The 24,364-nt window shown below is 47.6% G+C and overlaps 1 protein-coding gene across 2 annotated transcripts in view; it reads right to left on the minus strand.

The window, feature by feature from the left end:
• Positions 1-24,364, minus strand: part of zzz3 (zinc finger ZZ-type containing 3) — a 137,598-nt gene that overhangs the window by 31,835 nt on the left and 81,399 nt on the right. For both annotated transcript variants that reach the window (XM_033029034.1, XM_033029035.1), the window contains exons 3-7: positions 10,789-10,927; positions 7,113-7,260; positions 6,233-6,369; positions 4,153-4,224; positions 2,507-2,608 (exon numbers count right to left, since the gene is read on the minus strand). In XM_033029034.1, the coding sequence (XP_032884925.1) occupies positions 2,507-2,608; positions 4,153-4,224; positions 6,233-6,369; positions 7,113-7,260; positions 10,789-10,927 (598 nt within the window). The remainder of the gene's footprint in view (positions 1-2,506; positions 2,609-4,152; positions 4,225-6,232; positions 6,370-7,112; positions 7,261-10,788; positions 10,928-24,364) is intronic.

Below are 24,364 nucleotides of genomic sequence, written 5' to 3' on the forward strand. Positions count from 1 at the left end.
GCTGGGACATTGTTGGCCGGTGTGGGCGAGTTGGGCCGAAGGGCCTGTTTCCACACTGTACCACTCTATGACTCTATGATCCAGGTGGGGGCCAAAGGTGGGCAAACTACCCTCAGAGTCAGAGGCGCACAACATGTCCCCCAGGAAGGAGATGAGGAGGGATTTCTTTAGTCAGAGGGTGGTGAATCTGAGGAATTCTTCGCCACAGAAGGCTGTGGAGGCCTTTTTTACTGCAGAGATTTTTACTGCAGAGATCGATAGATTCTTGATTAGTATGGGTGTCAGGGGTTATGGGGAGAGGGCAGGAGAATGGGGTTAGGAGGGAGGGTTAGATCAGCCGTGATTGAATGGCGGAGTAGACTTAATGGGCCGAATGGCCTAATTCTTATGGCCACCAAAGGTGCTACTCCTCCCTGAGCACTCCTTGCAACGTGTAACGTTAAGGAAACTCACCCTCGTCCCACCACATGCACTGAGATTATATTTCCTGTGACATTCATAAGGGATGAGCTTCATTAACATATTTAAGAAAGAACTGCAGATGCTGGAAAAATCGAAAGTTGACAAAGATGCTGGAGAAACTCAGCGGGTGAGGCGGCATCTATGGAGCAAAGGAATGGGTGACGTTTCAGGTTGAGGTCTCGACCCGAAACATCACCTATTCCTTCGCTCCATAGATGCTGCCTCACCCGCTGAGTTTCTCCAGTTTCATTAACATAGTACCTTTCATATCCTTTGTAGCCAATCAAGTTCTTATGAAATAATCTACAAAGCAGACCAATATAATTCAAGCACAATAAAACAGATACTTCTGTTAATACAGACGGTTTGGGGATGGATATTGGGCGTGACATGGGGGATGAAATACCAACAAAAGTACGTTTATTGGCCAAGTATTCACATACAAGGAATTCGCCTTGGTGCTCCGCCCACAAGTAACAACATGACATACAGTGACAGTTACGAATGACTCAGAAAACAATAAAAAATAGCTGTTGTTCAAAGATCGATAGTTTAGTTTAGTCTGGAAGATACAACGGGAAACAAGGCCCTTCGGCCCACCGGGTCCGTGCTGGCCCAGTGATCCCCGCGGACTAACGCTATCCTGCGCACACCGGGGCAATTTACAATTATCCCAAGCCAGTTGACCTACAACCCTGTATGTCTGGGAGCAAACCAGAGATCCCGGAGAAAACCCGCGCAGGTCACGGGAAGAACGTACAAGCTCCGTACAGAGAGCACCCGTGGTGAGGATCGAAACCGGGTCTCTGCCGCTGCAAGGTAGCAACTCTACCACTGCGCCTTCTACGAACAATTTCTATCAGTAACCGACTGGGCCTAAAATCAACGTGGTGGAGTCGGGAGTGAAACGGGCACAGAGGTGGAAAGGAGATTAAACACAACGACAATTCAGCTCTGAACTACAACAGACTATTATTATTGCACTACATTTATTTATTTATTGCGTATGTGTGCCTGTGTATATACACACACTGAACTTGTTTTTTTCTCCGCTGTGTACTATGTTTACATACTCTGTTGTGCTGCAGCAAGCAAGAATTTCATTGTCCTATCTGGGACATATGACAATAAAACACTCTTGACTTGGATATTGCACTATTTCACAAAACAATGGAAATCCATTACAGTGCATAAATGTGAAATGAAACCCAAGCAGGGAGACAGTCGTCACTATTTGAAGACGCCCGAGGGTTCTCCAAACACCCAGCATTTTCCCATTCCATTCGCCGTTCCAAAGCACAAATCCATCATTTATCCAATTCAATTTCGACATAGCATTTGAACTCACAATTTCAAAGTTGTCAATCTGGTAGTCTCATGTTACTCCATCCAAAATGAATCACTGTACCTAGATTGGTTAGTCACTTGAAATAGAGTTCACAGGACTGTACTGTATACACCTCTGGAACCAGTCAAGGTGAAACTCTGAGCCATCTGATGTACGTGATAGTGAACAGTTATAAACACCTACGATACGATAGAACTTTATTTATCCCAGGAGGGAAATTAGTCAGCCAACACAACATAAAACACAACGAGGTACATGAAACATGAAATTAAAGTGACGAGTGGAAAGGATTGGGGATGTGCAAAGGCTGGGAGTGGGGGGGGATGGGGAAGGGAGTCAGTCTACCCCACAACAGTCTACCCCCCGGGAGGAGTTGTACAGTTTGATAGCCACGGGGAAGAAGGATCTCCTGTGGCGTTCTGTGCTGCATCTTGGTGGGAACCAGTCTGTTGCTGAAGGTGATCCTCAGGTTGACCAGTGTGTGTCATGGAGGGGGTGAGCTGTATTGTCCAGTATGCTCCGCAGTTTGAGGAGCATCCTCCCCTCCAAGACCAACCTCCCGTGAATCCAACTCCAACTCCGCCCCCAGGACGGAGCCAGCACTTCCTGATGAACATGTAATGGATCGTTGTATACAATCAACAACCGTGGTGTTAGTTGCTTAGTCAAGCTGACACTGTAACACATGTGGGTTACCTGCTTGGCAGTTCGGTTGCCCAACTTGTCTGCTATCTTCTGCCAGCGCCGCGTTTCCACTTCTTCCGGGGGGTATTTAAGCAGCAGGTCCTCCAATTGTTTCTTTAATAGGGGAATGAAAAGATACGTTAGTGCCCTGCGTCTTGCAAGGTGAGAGAGGGGCAGTCACACTGCCGACCTTTCCAATCATTTGAATGGGGCAGAATCTGTAGGCAAAGGGTGCAGACGACAGCTGTTTACCAAGTAACTGAACCCTCCTACCAATAGACAATAGACAATAGGTGCAGGAGTAGGCCATTCGGCCCTTCGAGCCAGCACCGCCATTCAATGTGATCATGGCTGATCATTAACAATCAGTACTCCGTTCCTGCCTTCTCCCCATATCCCCTGACTCTGCTATCTATAAGAGCTCCATCTAACTCTCTCTTGAAAGCATCCAGAAAATTGGCTTCCACTGTCTTCTGAGGCAGAGAATTCCACAGATTCACAACTCTCTGGGTGAAAAAGTTTTTCCTCATCTCCGTTCTAAATGGCTTACCCCTCATTCTTAAACTGTGGCCCCTGGTTCTGGACTCCCCCAACATCGGGAACATGTTTCCTGCCTCTAGCGTGTCCAATCCTATAATAATTTTAATAATCAGCAGATGACAGTCCCGCCATCCCAGGAATTAACCTTGTGAACCTACGCAGCACTCCCTCAATAGCAAGAATGTCCTTCATCAAATTTGGAGACCAAAACTGCACCCAATACTCCAGGTGTGGTCTCATGAGGGCTCTGTACAACTGCAGAAGGACCTCTTTGCTCCTATATTCCTCCTCTTGTTATGAAGGCCAACATGCCATTAGCTTTCTTCACTGCCTGCTGTACCTGCATGCTTACTTTCAGTCTATTGTCTATTGTCAATCCCAACCAGAGAGCAGTACTGAACTACTGTCCACCTCATTGGTGACCCTCGGACTATCACTGATCGGACTTTGCTGGCTTTACCTTGCACCTAACGTTATTCCTTTATCATGTATCCATACACTGCGAATGGCTCGATTGTAATCATGTATTGTCTTTCCGCTGACTGGATAGCAACCGCAACAAAAGCTTTTCACTGTACCTCGGTACACGTGACAATAAACTAAACTGTAAAAGGAAATTTAAGTTTGTAAGTTCTCAACGGTAACACAATGTTTTGTTTATTATGTAGGAAGGATGATGATGATGAGCGTTTGATGGCACTGGGTCTGGAGTTTAGAAGAATGAGGGGGGGACCTCATTGAAACATACTGAATAGTGAAAGGCTTGGATAGAGTGGATGTGGAGAGGATGTCTCCACAAGTGGGAGAGTCTAGGACTAGAGGTCACAGCCTCAGAATTAAAGGACGTTCTTTTAGGAAGGAGATGAGGAGGAATTTCTTTAGTCAGAAGGTGGTGAATCTGTGGAATTCTGAGGCTGCGGAGGTCAGGTCAGTAGATAGTTTTTGGGCAGAGATAGATAGATTCTTGATTAGGACGGGCGTCAGAGGTTATGGGGAGAAGGCAGGAGAATGGAGTTAGGAGGGATAGATAGATCAGCCATGATTGAATGGTGGAGTAGACTTGATGGGCCGAATGGCCTAATTCTGCTCCTAGAACTTATGAACATGGGAAAATGTACCTGTTCTTCCACACTCCATAGCTGGTTAAATGTTTCCGACTTGGAGTCATCGCAAATCCTTCCTCGTATTACCTGGAAATGTTTACACCAGAAACAAAAACTATATATAAATCTTCCAAATAAAGTATTGAATATAATCGGATTCACTTTCAGAATCTGCTATATATATATATATATATAGACACAATATATACTTTCATATGTAGCTCTGTACAAATTGTCATCGCCCACTCCTCAACCCTTCATCAGCCACTTATCCCACTAACAAGCCAAGACTTAATTATTGCACGATGTAGCTTTCAATGAAAGAATTACGTGAAACAGGTTGAACAATATTTTTCACGTTTAAAAACATCTGTTGTTTTTACTTTCCAAAGGGGTCAACTTCACATTGAAATCAATTTGGCAAAATTCTGCCAACTACATACATCTGTTCCCAAAGTAATTCCAGCATTGCCCTTTACACTTCATTTAGATGCTTGTTTTGTAAAGATCACCTTAGCTCATAGCTCACTGTATCTCATAGTTCAATTCAAGGCGAAGGGGAAAAGGGGAATCTGAGGGGTAACATTTCCACACAAAGGGTGGTGGGTGTATGGAACGAGCTGCCAGAGGTGGTAGTTGAGGCTGGGACTATCCCAACGTTTAAGAGACAGTTAGACAGTTATATGGATTGGACAGGTTTGGAGGGATATGGACCAAGCGCAGGCAGGTGGGACTAGTGTAACTGGGACATGTTGGGCGGTGTGGGCACGTTGGGCCAAAGGGCCCTGTTCCCCATAATATCACTCTATGACACTATATCAATTTAAAGGTAAAAAGTAAAAGGATATTTTATTCTTTATAGATAGCTTTGTAAAACAAAAGGAATCATGTTGATCGGAAAAAACACTGATAAGAATGACAAAGTGCCGGAGTAACTTAGCAAGTCAGGCAGCATCTCTGGAGAGATGACATTCTGAGTGAGGAATCTTCTTCAGGCTGATTGTAGTAGGGGGAGAAGGCTGGAAGTGAGGCAGCATGTGGAACAAAGCCTGGCAAGTGATAGGTGGGTAGTTGGAGAATTCAATGCACATGCCACTGGCTTGAAAGCTATCCGAGCGGAACACGAGGTGTTGTTCCTCCAGTTTGCGTGTGGTCTTACTCTGGCAGCCCAGGCCGGAAAGGTGGTATGGGAATGGGAAGAGGGATTAAAGTGGTTGGCAACTGGGATATCCAGCAGGCCTGACAAGCCACGAACTGTACCGCTACAGTGCTGCCACATAGCAATATTGCTGTTCATGGGTTTAATAGTACAAGGGCAGATGGGGCTCATCAGCCTGGGAAGGCAGTCCATCTAGGAGAGGGAAGACTCTGATTTACAACCTCCACTGCCTTGTGGCCATATCCAGTCATGGAAAAGGCTCCAGGAGTAAACCTCAAGAAGATCCGGAGTCGGAGCCCCTAAGGCAGTTCGTCGTTGTCTACAACCTCGCTCTGGCAGCTCCTGTGATGGCGCTGGTGACAAACTGTAACGACCCTGCAGTTCCTTTGGATCGATCAATGACGTGGAGAGGGGGGACGTGCTGCATGGGCAACAACCTGTCCTCCACATGACATCGCCCGGGCTTGCATCCGACCAGGATGCATCACCCATGGTCAGTCATGGGGGGCTACTAATAGTACAAATAAAATCCAATGGAAAATGGTCAACATGACACCAATATGTTTACGTTTTCCAAATCACACTCTGTGAGTTTAGTTTAGTTTAGAGATACAGCACGGAGACAGGCCCTTCGGCCCAGCGACCAGCGATCTCCGCACTTTCCTACACACACTAGGGGACAATTTTACATTTATACCAATCCAATTTACCTACAAACTCGTACGTCTTTGGAGTGTGGGAGGAAACCGAAGATCTCGGAGGAAACCCGCGCAGGTCACACGGAGAACGTACAAACTCCGCACAGACAGCACCTGTAGTCGGGATCGAACCCGGGTCTCGGTAAACGCTATGTAATACAAGCCCGCTATGTGCCATTGTTAATCTTGTATTTCCTTTCCTGATAGCATTGAATGAAACCATTGCAACTTTCTTCACCTGTGAACGACTGTTTGATATCATTATTTCGGGGGCATCACTCAAAGGCAACACTGAAGAGTAAAAAGACGACGATGATGAAGACGACTCTGGGTCCTTCTTGGGATCCAGGGGACTCTTTGGTCTCAGTGGCAATCCTAACCCAGGCGAAAGGAACATTGCGATATTAAACAAATCTGAGGAAAAAGACTAAACCAAACACAGTTTCCAGAAGACAATGGGAAAAGGACACATTACATTTTCTTCAGCTAAAAAGCAGGGGAGTGGCACCAATCATATCTCTTTCAAATAGTCAACCCAACCTGAGGAGGCAAAGAGCCTCCTTCTCTGCTGTAAGATTCTACAATCAATCATAACCTTTAAGAAAGAACTGCAGATGCTGGAAAAATCGAAGGTAGACAGAAATGCTGGAGAAACTCAGCGGGTGAGGCAGCTTCTATGGAGCGAAGGAATAGGTGACGTTTCGGGTCGAGACCCTTCTTCACACTGATTTGGGGGTGGGTGGGAAGAAGAAAGGAAGAGGCAGAGACAGTGGGCTGTGGGAGAGCTGGGAAGGGGAGGGGAAAGAGGGAGAAAGCAAGAAATTGGAGAAGTCAATGTTCGTGCTGTAATCTGCCCAAGCGAAATATGAGGTGCTGCTCCTCCAATTTGCGGTGGGACCCACTCTGGCCATGGAGGAGGCCCAGGACAGAAAGGTCGGATTTGGAATGGGAGGGGGAGTTGAAGTGCTCGGCCACTGGGAGATCAGGTTGGTTAATGCGAACTCATTCAACAAAGACTAAATGACCTCCGGAGAGAAAGAAAATCGGAGAATTTTGCTGGGTCTTAATCAACATTTCAGGGGTGAAGTGGATTGTAAAGAAATGTGAACAGGTTGTACCTTTGTCAAAGATGAGTTTTAACCTTCGTGTATTGTGTTTCTTATTTCTGTATTCTTTATCAAAATGTCCAATTCCCGATGTGTAATGGTCCCATGGAATCTGGGGCAGCTGAACCACTCGCTGCAGACACGGTAGACCCATATCAACCTGTATGAAGGGCAAGTTTTCATCAGTTAGAAATCTACTCTCCTCGGCTACACACTCTCAGCAATGCCCGCCACACACTCAGGGTTTTTGGCGCAGACGCTCAAGGTAATTGGGGGGAGATGCGGAGAGATTTTCTGCGCTGGTCCGCATGATCAAAAGACAATGAAAGGTCGACGTCGGCAAATTCAACAGCAGCAGTCAGAGGAGTTATGCCCCTGTCCCACTTAGGAAACCTGAACGGAAACCTCTGGAGACTTTGCGCCCCACCCAAGGTTTCCGTGTGGTTCCCGGAGGTTGCAGGTAGTGGAAGCAGGTAGGGAGACCGACAAAAACCTCCGGGAACCGCACGGAAACCTTGGGTGGGGCGCAAAGTCTCCAGAGGTTTCCGTTCAGGTTTCCTAAGTGGGACAGGGGCATACCCTGTCCCACGGTACGAGTTCATTCCAAGAGCTCTCCCGAGTTTAAAAAAAAATCAAACTCGTGGTAAGCACGGAGAATGAACGTAGGGGGTACGTCGGAGCTCGGGGACGTCCCTTAGCGGCTCGTAACGCTAACGGCAGGTACTCGGGAAGACTCGCTAACGGCAGGTAAGCTCGGGAAGACTCGTGAAGATTTTTCAACGTTGAAAAATGTCCACGAGAGCCCCGAGTACCGACAAGCGGCCATTACCGTAAATCTCCACGTTCGAATCAGGGCAAACTCGGGAGAGCTCTTGCAATGAACTCGTACCGTGGGACAGGGGTATTAGATGTACATCGCATGGACAATCTGGGATTACTGCACCAAAAGACAATAGACAATAGGTGCAGGAATAGGTCCTTCGAGCCAGCACCGCCATTCAATGTGATCATGGCTGATCATCCCCAATCAGTACCCCGTTCCTGCCTTCTCCCCATATCCCCTGACTCCGCTATCTTCAAGAGCCCTTTCTAGCTCTCTCTTGAAAGTATCCAGAGAACCGGCCTCCACCGCCCTCTGAGGCAGAGAATTCCACACTCACAACTCTCTGTGAAATAAAGTGTTTCCTCGTCTCCGTTCTAAACGGCTTACCCCTTATTCTTAAACTGTGGCCCCTGGTTCTGGACTCCCCCAACATCGGAACATGTTTCCTGCCTCTAGCGTGTCCAAGCGCTCAATAATCTTATATGTTTCAATAAGATACCCTCTCATCCTTCTAAACTCCAGCGTGTACAGAGGAGTAGATGTACTTCGCATGGACAATCTGGGATTACAGCACCGAAAGAGGGGCTCACTGGAGATTAACAGGGACACACCGAGCCAACTGGCCACTTACTGTGCCAGAAAAAAGTTATCTCTCAGTGTGCTTTTACAGGTCTCTTATGCGGCAGGTTTTTTCCGACTCTCCGCCATTTATTTGACATTGCCTTGTGGCTCTTGTTATTGCACACTGCAAATTTAAATTCAGTGAATCTGTTCCAGGAAACAGCGTGTAAAAACCGAAGTCACACTCGCATATTGTTCAAGGAACTCCAAACTTCTACCTCCGAAGCCTCGGTGCCCACTACATGCGGTTAGTTCATAACTTGTACGGAATGCTGCCCATATTATCCATGTGTCCAAACTCCCACTGGATCTCATCTTGCCAAACCAATCAGTCTCATAACACCCCCCCCCGCCCATCTTGGTAAGGCCAGTAGCATAATCAAGGACGAGTCACACCCTGGCCACTCCCTCTTCTCCCCTCTCCCATCAGGCAAGCGTGAAAACGCACATCTCCAGATTCGGAGACAGTTTCTTCCCAGCTGTTATCAGGCAACTGAGTCATCCCACCACAACCAGAGAGCAGTGCTGAACTGCTATCTACCACATTGGTGACCCTGGGACTATCCTTGATCGGACTTTGCTGGCTTTACCTTGCACTAAACGTTATTCCTTCACCATGTATCTTTACACTGTAAATGGCTCGATTGTAATCATGCATTGTCTTTCCGCTGACTGGACAGCACGCAACAAAAGCTTTTCACTGTACCTCGGCACACGTGACAATAAACTAAACTGTAACTATGATTACTGATGCTTCTCAGCCACATTTCACTCGCACCCCCGAAAAGGCCCTCAATATTGTCATCGACCTTCCCTCCAATTAATGCTACATCCATAATCCTCTGACAGATCACGCCTTCCATTGTTACCCAAACTCCTTGGGTGCAGTTAAGGGCCTGTCCCACTTACGTGTCCTTGGCACGCAAATTACGTGACCTCGTGGTCGCGTTGAGGCGCACGGGCATCGTATGGCCGCGCGGGGCCGGTCCCACTGAGAAGTGCGGAGGGGTATGTAGTTGTGCGCGACATCGCGCGGGGCTCCGAAATTTTTGTAGCGAACGAAATCTTCGCGCGCCAATGGCCTGTCGAGTAACTGACGGCCAAAGTGGGACAGGCCCAAGACCCTGGAGCGACGCAACGTCTCACCTCCAACAGCAGCAGAAGCAGGCAAACGATCGGCGAACTCGGCCTGGGGCTCACGGCCGTTGCGGTCCGGATTCGCCCCCACTTCTACTCCCAGAGCGGGGCCAAGAAAATTGAAGATAGACACAAAATGCTGGAGTAACTCAGCGGGACTGGCAGCATCTCTGGAGAGAAGCATTGGGTGGCGTTTCGGGTCAAGACCCTTCTTTCAGAGTCTCGACACGAAACGTCACCCATTCCTTCTCTCCAGAGATTCTGCCGGTCCCGCTGAGTTACTCCAGCTTTGTGTCCATCTTCAAATGACATCACGCACTCCAGACGGCTGTGCGGGCGCAAGAAATCGCACGCGACCTTCGCGGGACCGTGGCGCCTCAACGCGACCACGAGGTCACGTAATTAGCGTACCAAGGACACGTAAGTGGGACAGGGGCTTTAAGCATCTAGAAGGCGTGCTTGCTTTCCTTTCCTCTGTGTCTTATATTTTCAAACAGAATGCATACAATGGAATGAACCAAGAATTAAGGGCCTGTCCCACTTGGCGATTTTTTTCGGCGACTGCCGGCATCACATCAGTCTCGCCAAAAGGTTTTGAACATTTCAAAATCCAGCGGCGACAAAAAAAAAAATGTTGCAACACTTGCGGGTCAATACGTCATCACGCCTCTAATTTTTTTGGTGACCTGATACGTCAGTCAATGATGCCGGCAGTGACGAAAAAAATCGCCGAGTAGGACAGGCCCTTTTATGGTCTGCTGATTGCATACGTGAACATTAAATTGGCTGATCTCTCTACCAAAATTAGTTAAAAAATTAAGAAAGAAAAATGTACAGACTTGAAACACTGGGATAAAGGGATCCTTGACATTTCATTTGAATATTGAAGGGTCACCCCCATACTTTTATTGAGGGCCTGGTTATGATCTAAGTGTATAAAGTACTGGAGGAACTCTGCAGGTCAGGCAGCATCTGTGGAGGAAATAGACAGGTGAGGTGACTTTTGCCCATTTCCTTCCGCAGATGCTGCCTGACCCGCTGAGTTCTTCCAGCGTTGTTGTGTTCCGCTCAAGGTTCCAGCGTATGCTGTGCCTGGTTGCGATCTACCTTCTTTTGGAGGTTTTCAACAAACGTTATGGGTTCCTTCAGTCCCTCCTTCTGGAATCTGCTCAAACATTCCAGGTCTTGAATGGCCTGAGCCCGCTGGGCTTCTAACACAGCGATGGTCTGCAGCAGCCTCTGGTAACTGGATAAAAGACAACACAGAGCAGGGCATTACAATGTTATTCCGAAGAAGGCAAGGGTCACTCACGGAGACAAGAGTTATGCAGAGGAGAAGCGTGAGGGATATATCCAAGGGGTTTAATTGAAGCTCCATGGCAGGGGTGGGCAACCTTGTCTTGCATAGGGGCCAGGACACATGTCTGTGAGCGGATGGCGGGCCACATCTATCACGTGTACACTTGGATCCCACCCCTATCCAGGACGCCACTCACATTCACTCGTCCCCAGTCTATTGAATACCCCGATCCCGACCAAAGATCACAGAGCGGATCTTTGATCCCGAATGTGAAGCCCAGACACAGAAGGTGCGCGGCGTGGTACAGCCAGAGCTCGCCGCTCGCCGCTGCTCGGCAGCTCTGCCATTGCGGCCAACCTTGCGTCCTTGCGTCACCGTGCCTGGGCACTGCAGCCTTGGGCCCGGGTGGAAGTCGGCGGGCCGGATAATTACGGGTCAAAAAAAAAACAAACCACGCCTGCGGGCCGGATGATTTGGGGTTACGGGCCGCATTCGGCCCGGGGGCCGTAGGTTGCCGACCCCTGGTCTATAGAATGCTTTCTTTAGCAGCAACAGCCACCTTAATGTAACAAAGCTGGCTTTCAATTTACGGCTCAGCATGCAAAACACTTGGAAGTCTTTCATTTGCCATTGACTCCAACACTGGAGGTGGCATTACGTTCCATTTTAAAGATAGAACACAGGGGCCTGTTGGAAACAGATCAGCAGTAGTTCAAGCGGGTAGTCCACCAGCACCCACACTTGAGGGCCATTAGTCCCGGGGGGGGGGTAGGCGCCCAGCGCCTTCAGGTTGGCTCCAGGAGCTGGCCCCGGGACACAAAGATGGCCGGACGAGGAGAGGAGAGGGACGTCAGTTCGCGGGAACTGCTCCGGTGCATCGAGCACGCGGGCCGATCGAACTTCAGACTTGGAATAATGGCGGCAATACTGGCGGCGCCAGCAGGTGTGATAAATGTGAAAAGAATTTCACTGTGCAGCTGCATATATGACAATTGAAGCATCATTGACCATTGGCCTTGGCTCTCATCTTACCGCCCTATAAAAGGATGCAATTTAAGTTGCTTGATCCACATTGCAGTTCCTCCAAGGCATGGTGGCCCAGCGGCAGAGTTGCTGCCTCACAGCGCCAGAGACCTGGGTTTGATCCTGACTGCGGGTGCTGTCTGTACTGAATTTGTACCCTCTCCCCGTGACCTGCCTGGGTTTTCTCCGATTTCCTCCCACACTCCAAAGACGTCCAGGTTTGTAGGTTAATTGGCTCCAGTTAATTGTAAATTAGAAGCATAGAAACTTTGAAAGTAGGTGCAGGAGTAGGCCATTCGGCCCTTTGAGCCAGCACAGCCATTCAATATGATCATGGCTGATCATCCACAATCAGTGCCCCGTTCCTGCTTTTTCCCCATATCCCTTGATTCTGTTAGCCCCAAGAGCTCTATCTAACACCCCCTTTCCCCAGTGTGCAGGATAGTGCTAGTGTACAGGGTGACGGCTAGTCGGCACGGACTCGGTTGGCCAATGGGCCTGTATCCACTCTGTATCTCTAAAGCCTATCTCTAAATCACAGAGGGAGGATCAGTAGAAGTGGTGGAGATGGCTACAAAGAGGACATTTAAAAGACACTTAGACAGGTGCATGGAAAGGAACGTTTTGGAGGGCCACAGGCCAAGTGTAGGCAAGTAAGACTAGCTTTGTTAGGCAATTTGGTCAGCATGGACAAGTTGGGCCGAAGTGCCATTTCTTTTGTGCTGTAAGACTCCAAGTTTATAGGTCTACCTAAACGCACACCTCCAGTTTCAGGGGCAGTTCCTTCCCAGCTGTTATCAGGCAACTGATCCTACCACAACTAGAGAGCAGTGCTAAACTACTATCTACCTCATTGGACTATCCTTGATCGGACTTTGTTAGTTTTACCTTGCACTAAATGTTATTCCCTTATCATGTATCTATGCATGAAGAAGGGTTTCGGCCTGAAACGTTACCTATCCGGTAGGCGGCGCGGCTCTCGTCAGCAGCGGCCTCTGCAGTCCGTCTGCGTTTTTATTATTTTATGTCTATGTTTTTATGTAGTTTTTGTTATTTTTTGTTGGGGTATGTGTGTGTGGGTGGGGAGGGGGTAACTTTTAAATCTCTCCCTGCACGGGAGACCCGACCTTTTCTTTGTCGGGTCTCCGTTGTCGTTGGGGCTGCAACGAGGAGCGGCCTCCAACAGGAAGACCGGGGGCTGTGGTGCCGACTACTCACCTCACCGTCGCGGAGCTGGCCGAGTCCAGAGCGAGTGGAGCTGTGGTGGACGCTGCTGCGACCCGACCCCCGGAGATTCGGTGGCTGCAACTGCGGGTTTGGCGGGCGGCACCGGGAGCCCGCGGGTCCCTGGAGGGAGACCGCTTTTCGGGGCTTCCGCAACGGCGACTTCTCCCGCCCGAGTTGCGGGGTTGAAGAGCTCCTGGAGCGGGGCCTTACAGCACCGCCCCGCGCGGCTTGGAATGGCTGCGGGTCTCTGCGAGCGCGCGCCGGGGGCTCTAACACCAAGACCCGGTGTGCGACCTTGCATCACCCGGCTTGGCTTTAATGGCCACGGGACAATTCGCCATCGCCCGCCGGGGGCTTTGACTTTGACTTTGACATGGGGGGGGGGGGGAGTGCAGTGGAGAGAGAGAGAAGTTTTTTTGGCCTTCCATCACAGCAATGTGATGGATGTTTATGTAAATTATGTTGTGTCTTGGGTCTATTTGTTTGTAATGTATGGCTGCAGAAACGGCATTTCGTTTGGACCTCAAGGGGTCCAAATGACAATAAATTGAATTGAATTGAATATTTCCTTCGCTCCATAGATGCTGCTGCACCCGCTGAGTTTCTCCAGCATTTTTGTGTACCATCATGTATCAATGTGTTGTGGACGGCTCGATTGTAATCGTGTGTTGTCTTTCCGCTGACTGGTTAGCACGCAACTAAAGCTCTTCACTGTACCTCGGTACACGTGACAGTAAACTAAATGGCAACAGTCTATTTGAAAAGAGGTGGACGTTGTAGATGATTGAATGACTTTTACCAAACCCAAGTCAGGGCCTCCAGCACTAGCATCGTGCAACTGGAGTACAAAAAGTGGAGCTTCAAGAAAAAGGCGTTTGCGTCACCCTCCAAATAGTTCCGATTCATTGCCTGCCAGCAATAGCAAGCAAAAATCATTACTTATTATCTCTCATTTTGGAAACTTCCCAATAACAGTTTTAGCCGTGTCAGCCCAGTTCCCAACTGGCATTCATCCACAGCATACACAAAAAAATCCTGTGATTCAATATAGTCGGCAGCGATCCAACAGACTCATTTGACGGGGCACAAGAGCGCAGTGTGGGAAATGGAAATGTCCGTCTCGGCAAGAGGCAAAGCTATCGTTTAAGGGGGACATCTGCCTGAAGGCAGCTGGATAGAGCCATACAGCACAGATACACACAAAATGCTGGAGTAACTCAGCGGGAGAGGCAGCATCTCTGGAGAGAAGGAATGGTTGAAGTTTCGGTTCGAGAGTCTGAAGAAGGGTCTCGACCCGAAGCGTCACCCATTCCTTCTCTCCAGAGATGCTGTCTGCCCCGCTGAGTTACTCCAGCATTTTGTGTCTTATCTTCGATTTAAACCAGCATCTGCAATTCCTTCATACAGCACAGAAACAGGCCCTTTCGCCAACTCGTCCATGCCAATGAAGGTGCCCCAACTAAGCTAATACCATTTTCTTCCCAGCTTTCTCAGCCAGCTGTATCAATCATCCTACCACAACCAGAGAGCAGTGCTGAACTACCATCTACCTCATTGGTGACCCTCGGACTATCCTTGATCGGACTTTGCTGGCTTTACCTTGCACTAAGCGTTATTCCCTTATCTAATCTGAGGAAAGACATTCTTGCCATAGAGGGAGTACAGCATCTAGCCTGTCCAACCCCTTAAGAATGTTGTAAGTTTCTATAAGATCCCCCCTCTATCCTCTAAATTCTAGCGAGTACAAGCCGAGTCTATCCAGTCTTTCTTCATATGAAAGTCCTGACATCCCAGGAATCAGTCTGGTGAACCTTCTCTGTACTCCCTCTATGGCAAGAATGTCTTTCCTCAGAGTAGGAGACCAAAACTGTACGCAATTCTCCAGGTGTGGTCTCACCAAGACCCTGTACAACTGCATGTACCTGTCCAAATGTTAAAATGCTCTTGCAGGACCTGCCTTGGCTACCTCCACTGGCACTTCGTTCCATATACTCACCACTCTCGGAGTGAAAACTTGCTCCTCAGATTCCCATTAAATCTTTCGCCTCTCAGCTTAAACCCATGTCCTGCGGTTCTGGATTTCTCTAATCTGGGTAATAGACTGCTTGAAGGGACCATCTCATCAACTACAACACAACTGGCTTAACCTCAGCGATGATTGAGGGCAAGATTGAGAGACCAAATTGAAGGAATAAGAAAAAGAAAATCAAATGTTATTGTCATTTGGCAACATCGGTGCACAGAGGACCGGCTTGTTTAGTTTAGTTTAGAGATACAGCGCGGAAACAGGCCCTTCGGCCCACCGGGTCCGTGCCGACCAGCAATCCCCACACAGTAACACTATCTCCCACACACACACACACACACACACACAGAGACACAGGGGACAATTTTTACATGTACCAAGCCAATTAACTTACAAACCTGCACGTCTTTGGAGCGTGGGAGGAAATCGAAGATCTCGGAGAAAAGCCACGCAGGTCACGGGGAGAACGTGCAAACTCCGTACAGACAGCACCCGTAATCGGTATTGAACCCAGGTCTCCGGCGCTGCATTCGCTGCAAGGCAGCAACTCTACCGCTGCGCCACCATGATCGCCCAATTGCATTTAGATTAAATTCCATATGCCAGATACGGCAACTAATCTTCTGAAGTACTCAATTTACTGTGAAATGCACTCCACCTATAGCTGTAAGTCCCAGATGTGGCAGGAGCTCCGAACTCAAGAGTCTGGAGACTCATTGCAGGGACTCGAGTAATTCTCTGCAACTTGTGCTAAGATTATGGAAGCAACAACAAGAGGTAGAGCCCTCTTGATGAAGTGTTAATCAGTGGATCAGGATATCCTTCCATTCAATGTGAAAGACTCATAAGGTCTATTTGCGAAACAAGAGAGTTCTCTCCTGCACGATCAATACCGTTCCTTACAACGATGTCACCAAATGACGTGACATTTATTTAGAATCACAATAGTTGTACAGTACAGAAACAGGCCCTTCTGCCCACCACCCATCTACACCGGCGTTAACTGCATATCTTTCTACCACCCACTTATTTAAGTGTTTTAGACTTTTAAAGAAACAGAGCAGAAACTGGCCCTTCGGCCCACTGGATCTGCAGCGACCAGTCTAACACTAACACCATTCTACACACCGAGGACAACTTTAAAACTTACCAACGTCAGTTGACCTACAAACTACGTCTTTGGAGTGTGGGAGGAAACTGGAGCACTGGGAGAAAACCCGCGCAGGTCACGGGGAGAACGTACAAACTGTGTACAGACAGCCCCCACAGTCAGGATCGAACCCGGGTCTCTGGTGCTGTGAGGCAGTAACTCTGCCGCTGCGCCACTGTAAATACCTGCTGTTTAAATGCCTCTTGAATATAGTAAATGTATCCGATTCCATCACCTCTTCAGCATCGTGCTCCAGATATTAACCACTCTATGTAAAATAGTTACCATGGGCGGAAATCCTGAGGGGGACAAACCCCCCCCATGTTTTGTAATCCGGACTTTATCAGACGCTTTCTAAGGGCTGAATCGGCCCATTCGCGTGTGTGTGCACATGTGTGTGTGTGTGTGCACATGCTCGCGCGCTTCCGCCAATAAATTGTGTCCCCCCCCCCCCCTCATGTTTTGATAGTGATTTCTGTGCCTGCCCCTACCTGTCCCCAACCTGTCCCCAACCTATCCTCTTGTTTCTGTGGGAACTTGCAGCATTACATTGATTGGTGAACTTCTTACATTAAAGCATCAGACCACATAACTGTTTGCAAAAATCATTTTGGGATATTCCTGAAAGAAACGCTTACTTTTGACAGTCATATTTTATTTGCTAACGCGATTATGAAATGGCACAAAGTGCCGGAGTAACTCAAGGGGTCAGGTAGCATCTCTGGATCTCTGAAGACCAGGGACAGGTGACATTTTGGGTTCAGACTCTTCTACCCAATTAAGGAGGGTCTGAAGAAGGGTCCTGACTTGATACGTCACCTATCCATATTTTCCAGAGATGATGCCTGACCCATGGAGTTATTCCAGCATCTGCAGCTCCTTGTGACCACAGATGCAACAAAATGTCATTGTGATGTTTTGAACGCGAAAGATTTAGGTTTATATATATTTGGCACATTATTGTCACCGAGGTCCAGTGACAAGCTTTGTTTGATATGCTATCCAAATGTGTTCAGATATACTATACAGGCACTCACCAACCTAGGCAATAGGCAACTTATGTAAACTTGCACTTATGTCGGCAGTTCTATAAGCCCACTAACAGCCACATAGTTTCCACGTCGAATAGCAAATTTGTGTGTGCACAGTAGCACGTCTGCATCCGTCTCACTGAACATCTAACTTTCGCGAGGGTCCATGGGACGTAACCCTTACATGAGTCGGGGTGCTTCTGCACATAAATACAATCAGGTCAAACTCAAGTACAATCGATAGACAAACAGGAAGATACTGAGTGAAAACTAGTTCTCAGCATCGTAGCGCATCGGTTCCAGAGACGTCTCATGCCCACAACGGGTGGATCTTATAGAAACATATAAAATTATAAAAGGACTGGACAAGCTAGATGCAGGAAAAATGTTCCCAATGTTGGGCGAGTCCAGAACCAGGGGCCACAGTCTTAGAATAGAGGGGAGGCCATTTAAGACTTGTGGTGAGAAAAAACTTTTTCACCCAGAGTTGTGAATTTGTGGAATTCCCTGCCACAGAGGGCAGTGGAGGCCAAGTAACTGGATGGATTTAAGAGAGAGTTAGATAGAGCTCTAGGGACTAGTGGAATCAAGGGATATGGGGAGAAGGCAGGCACGGGTTGTTGATTGGGGACGATTAGCCATGATCGCAATGAATGGCGGTGCTGGCTCGAAGGGCTGAATGGCCTCCTCCTGCACCTATTTTCTATGTTTCTATGTTCAGTTTAGTTTATTGTCACGTGTACCGAGATACAGTGAAAAGCTTTTTGTTGCGTGCTATCCAGTCAGCAGAAAGACAACACATGATTACAATCAAGCCATTAAGAGTGTATAGATACATGATAAGGGAATAACATTTAGTGCAAGGTAAAGCCAGGTGGATCCGACCACTTAACTGAAGTTTGTTTTTAAAAGAGATACAGCATGGCAACAGGCCCTTCAGCCCACTAGGTGTGTGCTAGCCAACGATCACCCGTACACTAGTTCTATCCCACACTTAAGGGGTAATTTACAGAAGCCAATTAACCTACAAACCTGTACGTCTTTGGAGTGTGGGAAGAAACCAGAGCACCCGGAGAAAACCCACGCGGTCACAGGGAGAACGTACAAACTCTGTGCGTACAGACAGCACCCGTAGTCAGGATGGAACCCGGGTCTCTGGCGCTGTGAGGCAGCAACTCTACCGCTGCTCCACCGTGCCGCCCTAAAGTTGTTGCTAAACAAACCTTGAAGCAGAAAGTCACCAGCGGATAATATACAACATACAGGGAACCACTCGGTCTACAGTGGCCTAACAGCGGTTGCAGCCCCGGAGACCCGGGTTCAATCCCGACCACGGGTGCTGTCTGTACGGAGTTTGTACACGTTCTCCCCGTGACCTGCGTGGGCTTTCTCCGAGATCTTCGGTTTCCTCCCACACTCCAAAGACCTACAGGTTTGTAGGTCAATTGGCTTGGTAGATGTAAAAAAAGAATTGTCCCTAGTGTGTGTGTAGGATGGTGTTACTATGCGGGGATCGCTGGTCGGCACAGACACGGTGGGTCGAATGGCCTGTTTCTGTGCTGTATCTCTAAAACTAAAACTAAAAAAAAGGGTGAAGAGAGAGGCAGCGGAGACTCAACCTGATAACAACAGAAGAAGCGTCCCAACCCAAAGCATCAGCTATCCGTGTCCTCCAGAGATAGTGGCTGCCTGACTCGCCAAGTTACTCCAGCACTTTCCTGACAACTCACTGGGAGATTAGAAGAAGGAAATGTCGGACCTCTCTCCATTAAACAGCATTCTAAACCAGAAATAGATCATTGAGCCTTTCAGCTTGCGTTTCAACAACTGCATTGACCGAGTGCCTTTTACATTGCGAGACACATCAAAAGGTTTCACAATAGTATGTAGGTTAATTGACTTGGTGTATGTGCAAATTGTCCCTGGTGTGTGTGTAGGATAGTGTGCGGGGATCGCTGGTCGGCACGGACTCGGTGGGCCAAAGCGCCAGTCTCCGCACTGTATCTCCAAACTAAAGAGAACGATGACAAAGTATTGGGAACCTGTACTGATGCAGTTATACAGCGCATGCAAAGTGGACTGTTACTGCCGCCTAGTGGCAAAGCAGAACAACTTCAAGCCAAAAGGGAGGACCTTTGAAAGTGACTGGAAAGCTCATTTTAAATACTCTTGAATATGCTACATATATAAGCGGCATCATGTTGCTTATTTCCTTCCTATCATAGAAACACTGACAGTGGATGCTTGCCTTGTTTTTGTGCAGAGTGTTAATACAAAGCACAGACAACTTATTGTGAGGGTGATTACATGGAATGCTCATCTTATATTGTCTGGCATTCACTATTTCATTTATATAGCAGGTGGTAAATGCAAGTGGGTCTCAGGAGGGGAGGGGGGGGGGGGTGCGGGGTGGACATCAGGTGGTCTATGTGCCTAAACAGAATGACAACAGCTGTTTGCACACACACACACGGCAGTAGGAAGGACCAAAAATTCAGGGTAACTTTGTTCAACGATAACTCACAAATAGCTATGCCATCACCTTCCCCTAACCCAAATGTGCAGAGGGCAAATTGTCGCCCTACTCTGGCAAAGATCATAGAATAATACAGCACACGTACAGGCCCTTTAGCCCATAATTTCTGTGCCAAACGTGATGCCAATTACAGCTCCAATCTACCTGCATATAATTCATATCCTTGCATTCCCTGTACATCCAGATCAACTGCCATAAACTCAACTTGGATACGAGGGGTGGCTGATGTACATGGACCAGCTAAAAGTATTTGATGAAGTACTGTGTTTATCTTTTCAAACAAAAAAGGCCAGCCTTCGGAAATGTTAGGGAAGCTCAGATCTAGAGGGGGAGAACGTGAATGAGATTAGTATTGATAGGGTGATGGTGTTAATGAAGCTAAAGCGATTAAAGACATTTCTAGAGCCACAGTAACGGGCGGCCACGGTGGTGCAGCGGTAGAGTTGCTGCCTTAAGGGCCTGTCCCACTTAGGCTATTTTTAGGCGACTGTCATTGTTGTAGCAGGTCGCCGAAAAAAACAGCGACAGGACCCCCCCCCCCCCCCCCCCCCCCCCGACATAAAATTTGGAATAGAATCATTTACTTTAAGAACACCAAAAAACTGAAGTCAGCACCAGCGACAACCTACGTCACCCGGCGACAACCTGCGTTAACCTGGCAACAACTACGACAGCACCTATGTCAGGAGTAGTCAAGCTACGCTCACTGGCATCAAACCCATTGTCTCCAAAACATTTTCAACATGTTGAAAATCCAGCGGCGACCAGAAAGACACGACGACTCTTTGGGCGACTGAGGAGATGACTCACGACCATACAGGCGACACCCCAGCGATTGCCTAGTCGCCTAAAAAAATTGCCTCAGTGTGGCAGGCCCTTTAGAGTGCTAGAGGCCTGGGTTCGATCCCGACTACGGGTGCTGTCTGTACAGAGTGTGTAAGATGAGAGAGAGCAAAGAGAGCAATATAAATCAGTGAGCCTGACACATCCAGAGTGTAGACAGTGCTGAAATCCATTAGGAAACGTGTAGAAGCAGAACATCTGAAAAAACAGCGACAGGATCTGTGAAACAAAAAAATCAGCTTGGAATTATTAAAGTTAGATCATACTTGACAACTTTAATGGGATTTTTGAGGACATAACCAGTATAGTGGAGAGTGTACGAGCCAGCAGATTCTCATTTGTATACGTGCAAAGCTCTCATATAGTTACAGGTTCATTCATGTGCCTATCTAAATGTTTCTTAAACATTGCAATAGTACCTGCCTCTGGCAGCTCGCTCCATACATCCACCAAGCTTGTGCGGAAAATATTACCACAAAAAGGGGAAAAGACTTGTGAGGAATCCAAGGGGTAACTTTTTCCACAGTTTGGTGGTTGTACAGAACGAGCTGTCAGAGGAGGTAGCTGAGGCAGGGACTATCCCAATGTTTAAGAAACAGTTAGACAGGTACATGGATAGGACAGGTTTAGAGGGATATGGGCCTGATGCAGGCAGGTGGGACTAGTATAGATGGACATGTTGGCCGGTGTGGGCAGGTTGGGCCGAAGGGCCTGTTTCCACACTCTATGACTCTACGACATGGTTCAACGTCAAAGATTAGTTCGCAAAATTAAGGAACTTAGGATTGGGGGTGATGTCCTGTCATGGATAGTGCAGGTCTGCTGGCAGGAAGCAAAAAGCAGAAGGCAGTGGAGGCCAATTCACTGGAAGTATTCAAGAGAGAATTAGATAGAGCTCTTAGGTCTGACGGAATCAAAGGATATGGGGAGAAAGCAGGAACGGGGTACTGATTTTGGATGATCAGCCATGATCATATTGAATGGCGGTGCTGGCTTGATGGGCCGAATGGCCTAATCTTGCACCTATTTTCTATGCTTCGATGTAAAAATTCAGAATCAGTGGGACCTTTTCTAAGTGCAGGCAGTGAACAGTGGTACACCGCAAGGTTCAGTGCTGGGACCACAGACATTCACCAACATATGTTAGGAATTTAGACGAGGGAATTAAATGTAATATCTCCAAGTAACAGATGACAAAAAACCAGGAGGGGAAGCTACCAGATGCAGACAGAACGATCAGTTTGTTCAAATAGGCAAAGAGCAAAGTAGATGCCTACAACGCGAGGTTATTAATTTTAGTGGGAAAGAGTTATCTAAAAGGCAAATGACTAAGAAACATGGCAGTGCGGCCAGACTCGTGCAGCAGTTGCTGAAAGCAAGCAGTTGACACAAGGAACTGCAGATGCTGGTTTGCAGAAAAAGACAAAGTGCTGGAGTAACTCAGAGGGTCAGGCGACGTGTGTGGAGATCATGTTTAAGAAAGAACTGCAGATGCTGGAAAAATCGAATGTAGACAAAAATGCTGGAGAAACTCAGCGGGTGAGGCAGCATCTATGGCGCGAAGGAATAGGTGACGTTTCGGGTGGAGACCCTTCTTCAGGCTTTGTGTAGAGTGCATGGATGGGTGGAGAGTAGGCGTGGAAGTACAGCTGGTGTCTAAGATGGCAAAACGGTGTGTTGGTCCTTCACATGGAGAGGAACTGTGCACAAGTATCACTGCAATCGTCCAGGGCTTAGGTGAGGCCACAGCACTAGTACAGTATGCAGTCCTGGTCCCACTATCAGGGGAAGAATGCTCTTGCTATATAGGGGACTGCACTGAGGTTCACCAGACTGATCACAGGACTGATTCAAAAGGGTCTCGACACGAAACAGATGCTGGTTTAAACCGAAGATAGACACAAATTGCTGGAGTAACTCTGCGGGGCAGGCAGCATCTCTAGAGATGATGTTTCGGATCGAGACCTGATGTTCTGGGTCAGGTCGGATCTGAAGAAGGGTCTCGACCCGAAATGTCATCTTTCCAGAGGAGGCTGCCTGACCCTCTGAGTTGCTCCGTTTCTGATTTTAGTTTAGTTTAGAGGTTCATCGTGGAAACAGGCTCTTCACCCATTAGGTCCGCAACCGGCAAGCAATCCCCGTACATTTGCACCATCCGACACACACTGGAGACAATTTACAATTTAACCAAAACCAATTAGCCTGTAAATCTGTACGTCTTGGGATGAAGCCAGAGCACCTGGAGAAAACCCACGCGGGTCACGGGGAGAACATACAGATGGCACCCGTGGTCATTGCGCCACCGTGCCGCCTATTATGATGTATTACTGATGTATGAAGGAGAATGGGATCATTGGTTTGTATTGGCTCAAGTTTAAATGAAGAGCGGAAATCATCGCAACTTATTAAATCCTGACTAAACTATGCAGACCAAAAGCAGGAACATTGTTCCCAATGATAGGGGAATCTAGAACGAAGAGTCAAGGTGTAAAGATACGAAGCAGGCCATTTGAAACTGGGATGAGGAGAAATGTCTTCATCAAAGGAGTGATGAATGCAAGAGGAATTCTCCACTACAGAAGTCAGTTGAGCCATAGCATCAGATATATTTGTTGGGGTAATTGTGCTAAAACACACATTTGATATAAGGCAAATGATGGATTAATGAGACCATTTATATTACGAGAATGAAAAGTCTCTCACGCAATTTTTAAATGGGGAACTAGGAAAACATAGTTACTTTGGACATTGGCAAGCAGAAAAATAAAAGCTGTACCAGTGTAGGGGAAATAATTACCTCCATGCATTAACCAGACACCAATGAACACAATTTTTCTTGTCAGTTTCACCATGGGTGGTTATTGAAATTAATAAGCAATTGCTTCTATTTAAACTTATGCAATGATGCTCTATTAAACTATGTAACATCCAGCATTTAGAATTTAACCTTGGCAGCAATAAAAATTAATTTACTGCTACGATAAAGGCCTTTAGTTTATGATAATCGTGCACAAGTCTGAAACTTTCCAGCCTCTAACCCCCTTTCCGATTGACATAATTGATTTATAATACGATTTTCTAGAACACAATGTTTCTTAGGAACGTACTATAGGCACCTTGCGTTTTACGAGCGTTTGATTTAGACTTAGACATACAGCGTGGAAACAGGCCCTTTGGCACATCGAGTCCATGTCGATCAGCGATCCCCCGTCGACCAGCGATCCCCCACACAACTATCCAACACTCCAGGGGCAATTTACAATTTTACAATTTAAAATTACAATTGTAACGAATTACAATTTAAAAATTTCCGAAGCCATCATCCTCCAAACCAATGTTCCCTCTAAGTTTTCACGCGCGCACAAGTTTGTGAAACCAGCGCACAAAGAAAATTAAGATTTGAAATTCAAAAAAAATAATTCACGCTATAAAATTTCTCCGCTATAAATGGGGGGGGACAGGTGAAGGGAGGGGGGGGGAGGAGAGAGGGGAGGAGAGAGGGGGGGAGCGAGGAGGGGGAGGAGAGAGGGGGAGGAGAGAGGGGGAG

Source organism: Amblyraja radiata, chromosome 10, assembly GCF_010909765.2.
Source record: "Amblyraja radiata isolate CabotCenter1 chromosome 10, sAmbRad1.1.pri, whole genome shotgun sequence".
NCBI lineage: Eukaryota > Metazoa > Chordata > Chondrichthyes > Rajiformes > Rajidae > Amblyraja > Amblyraja radiata.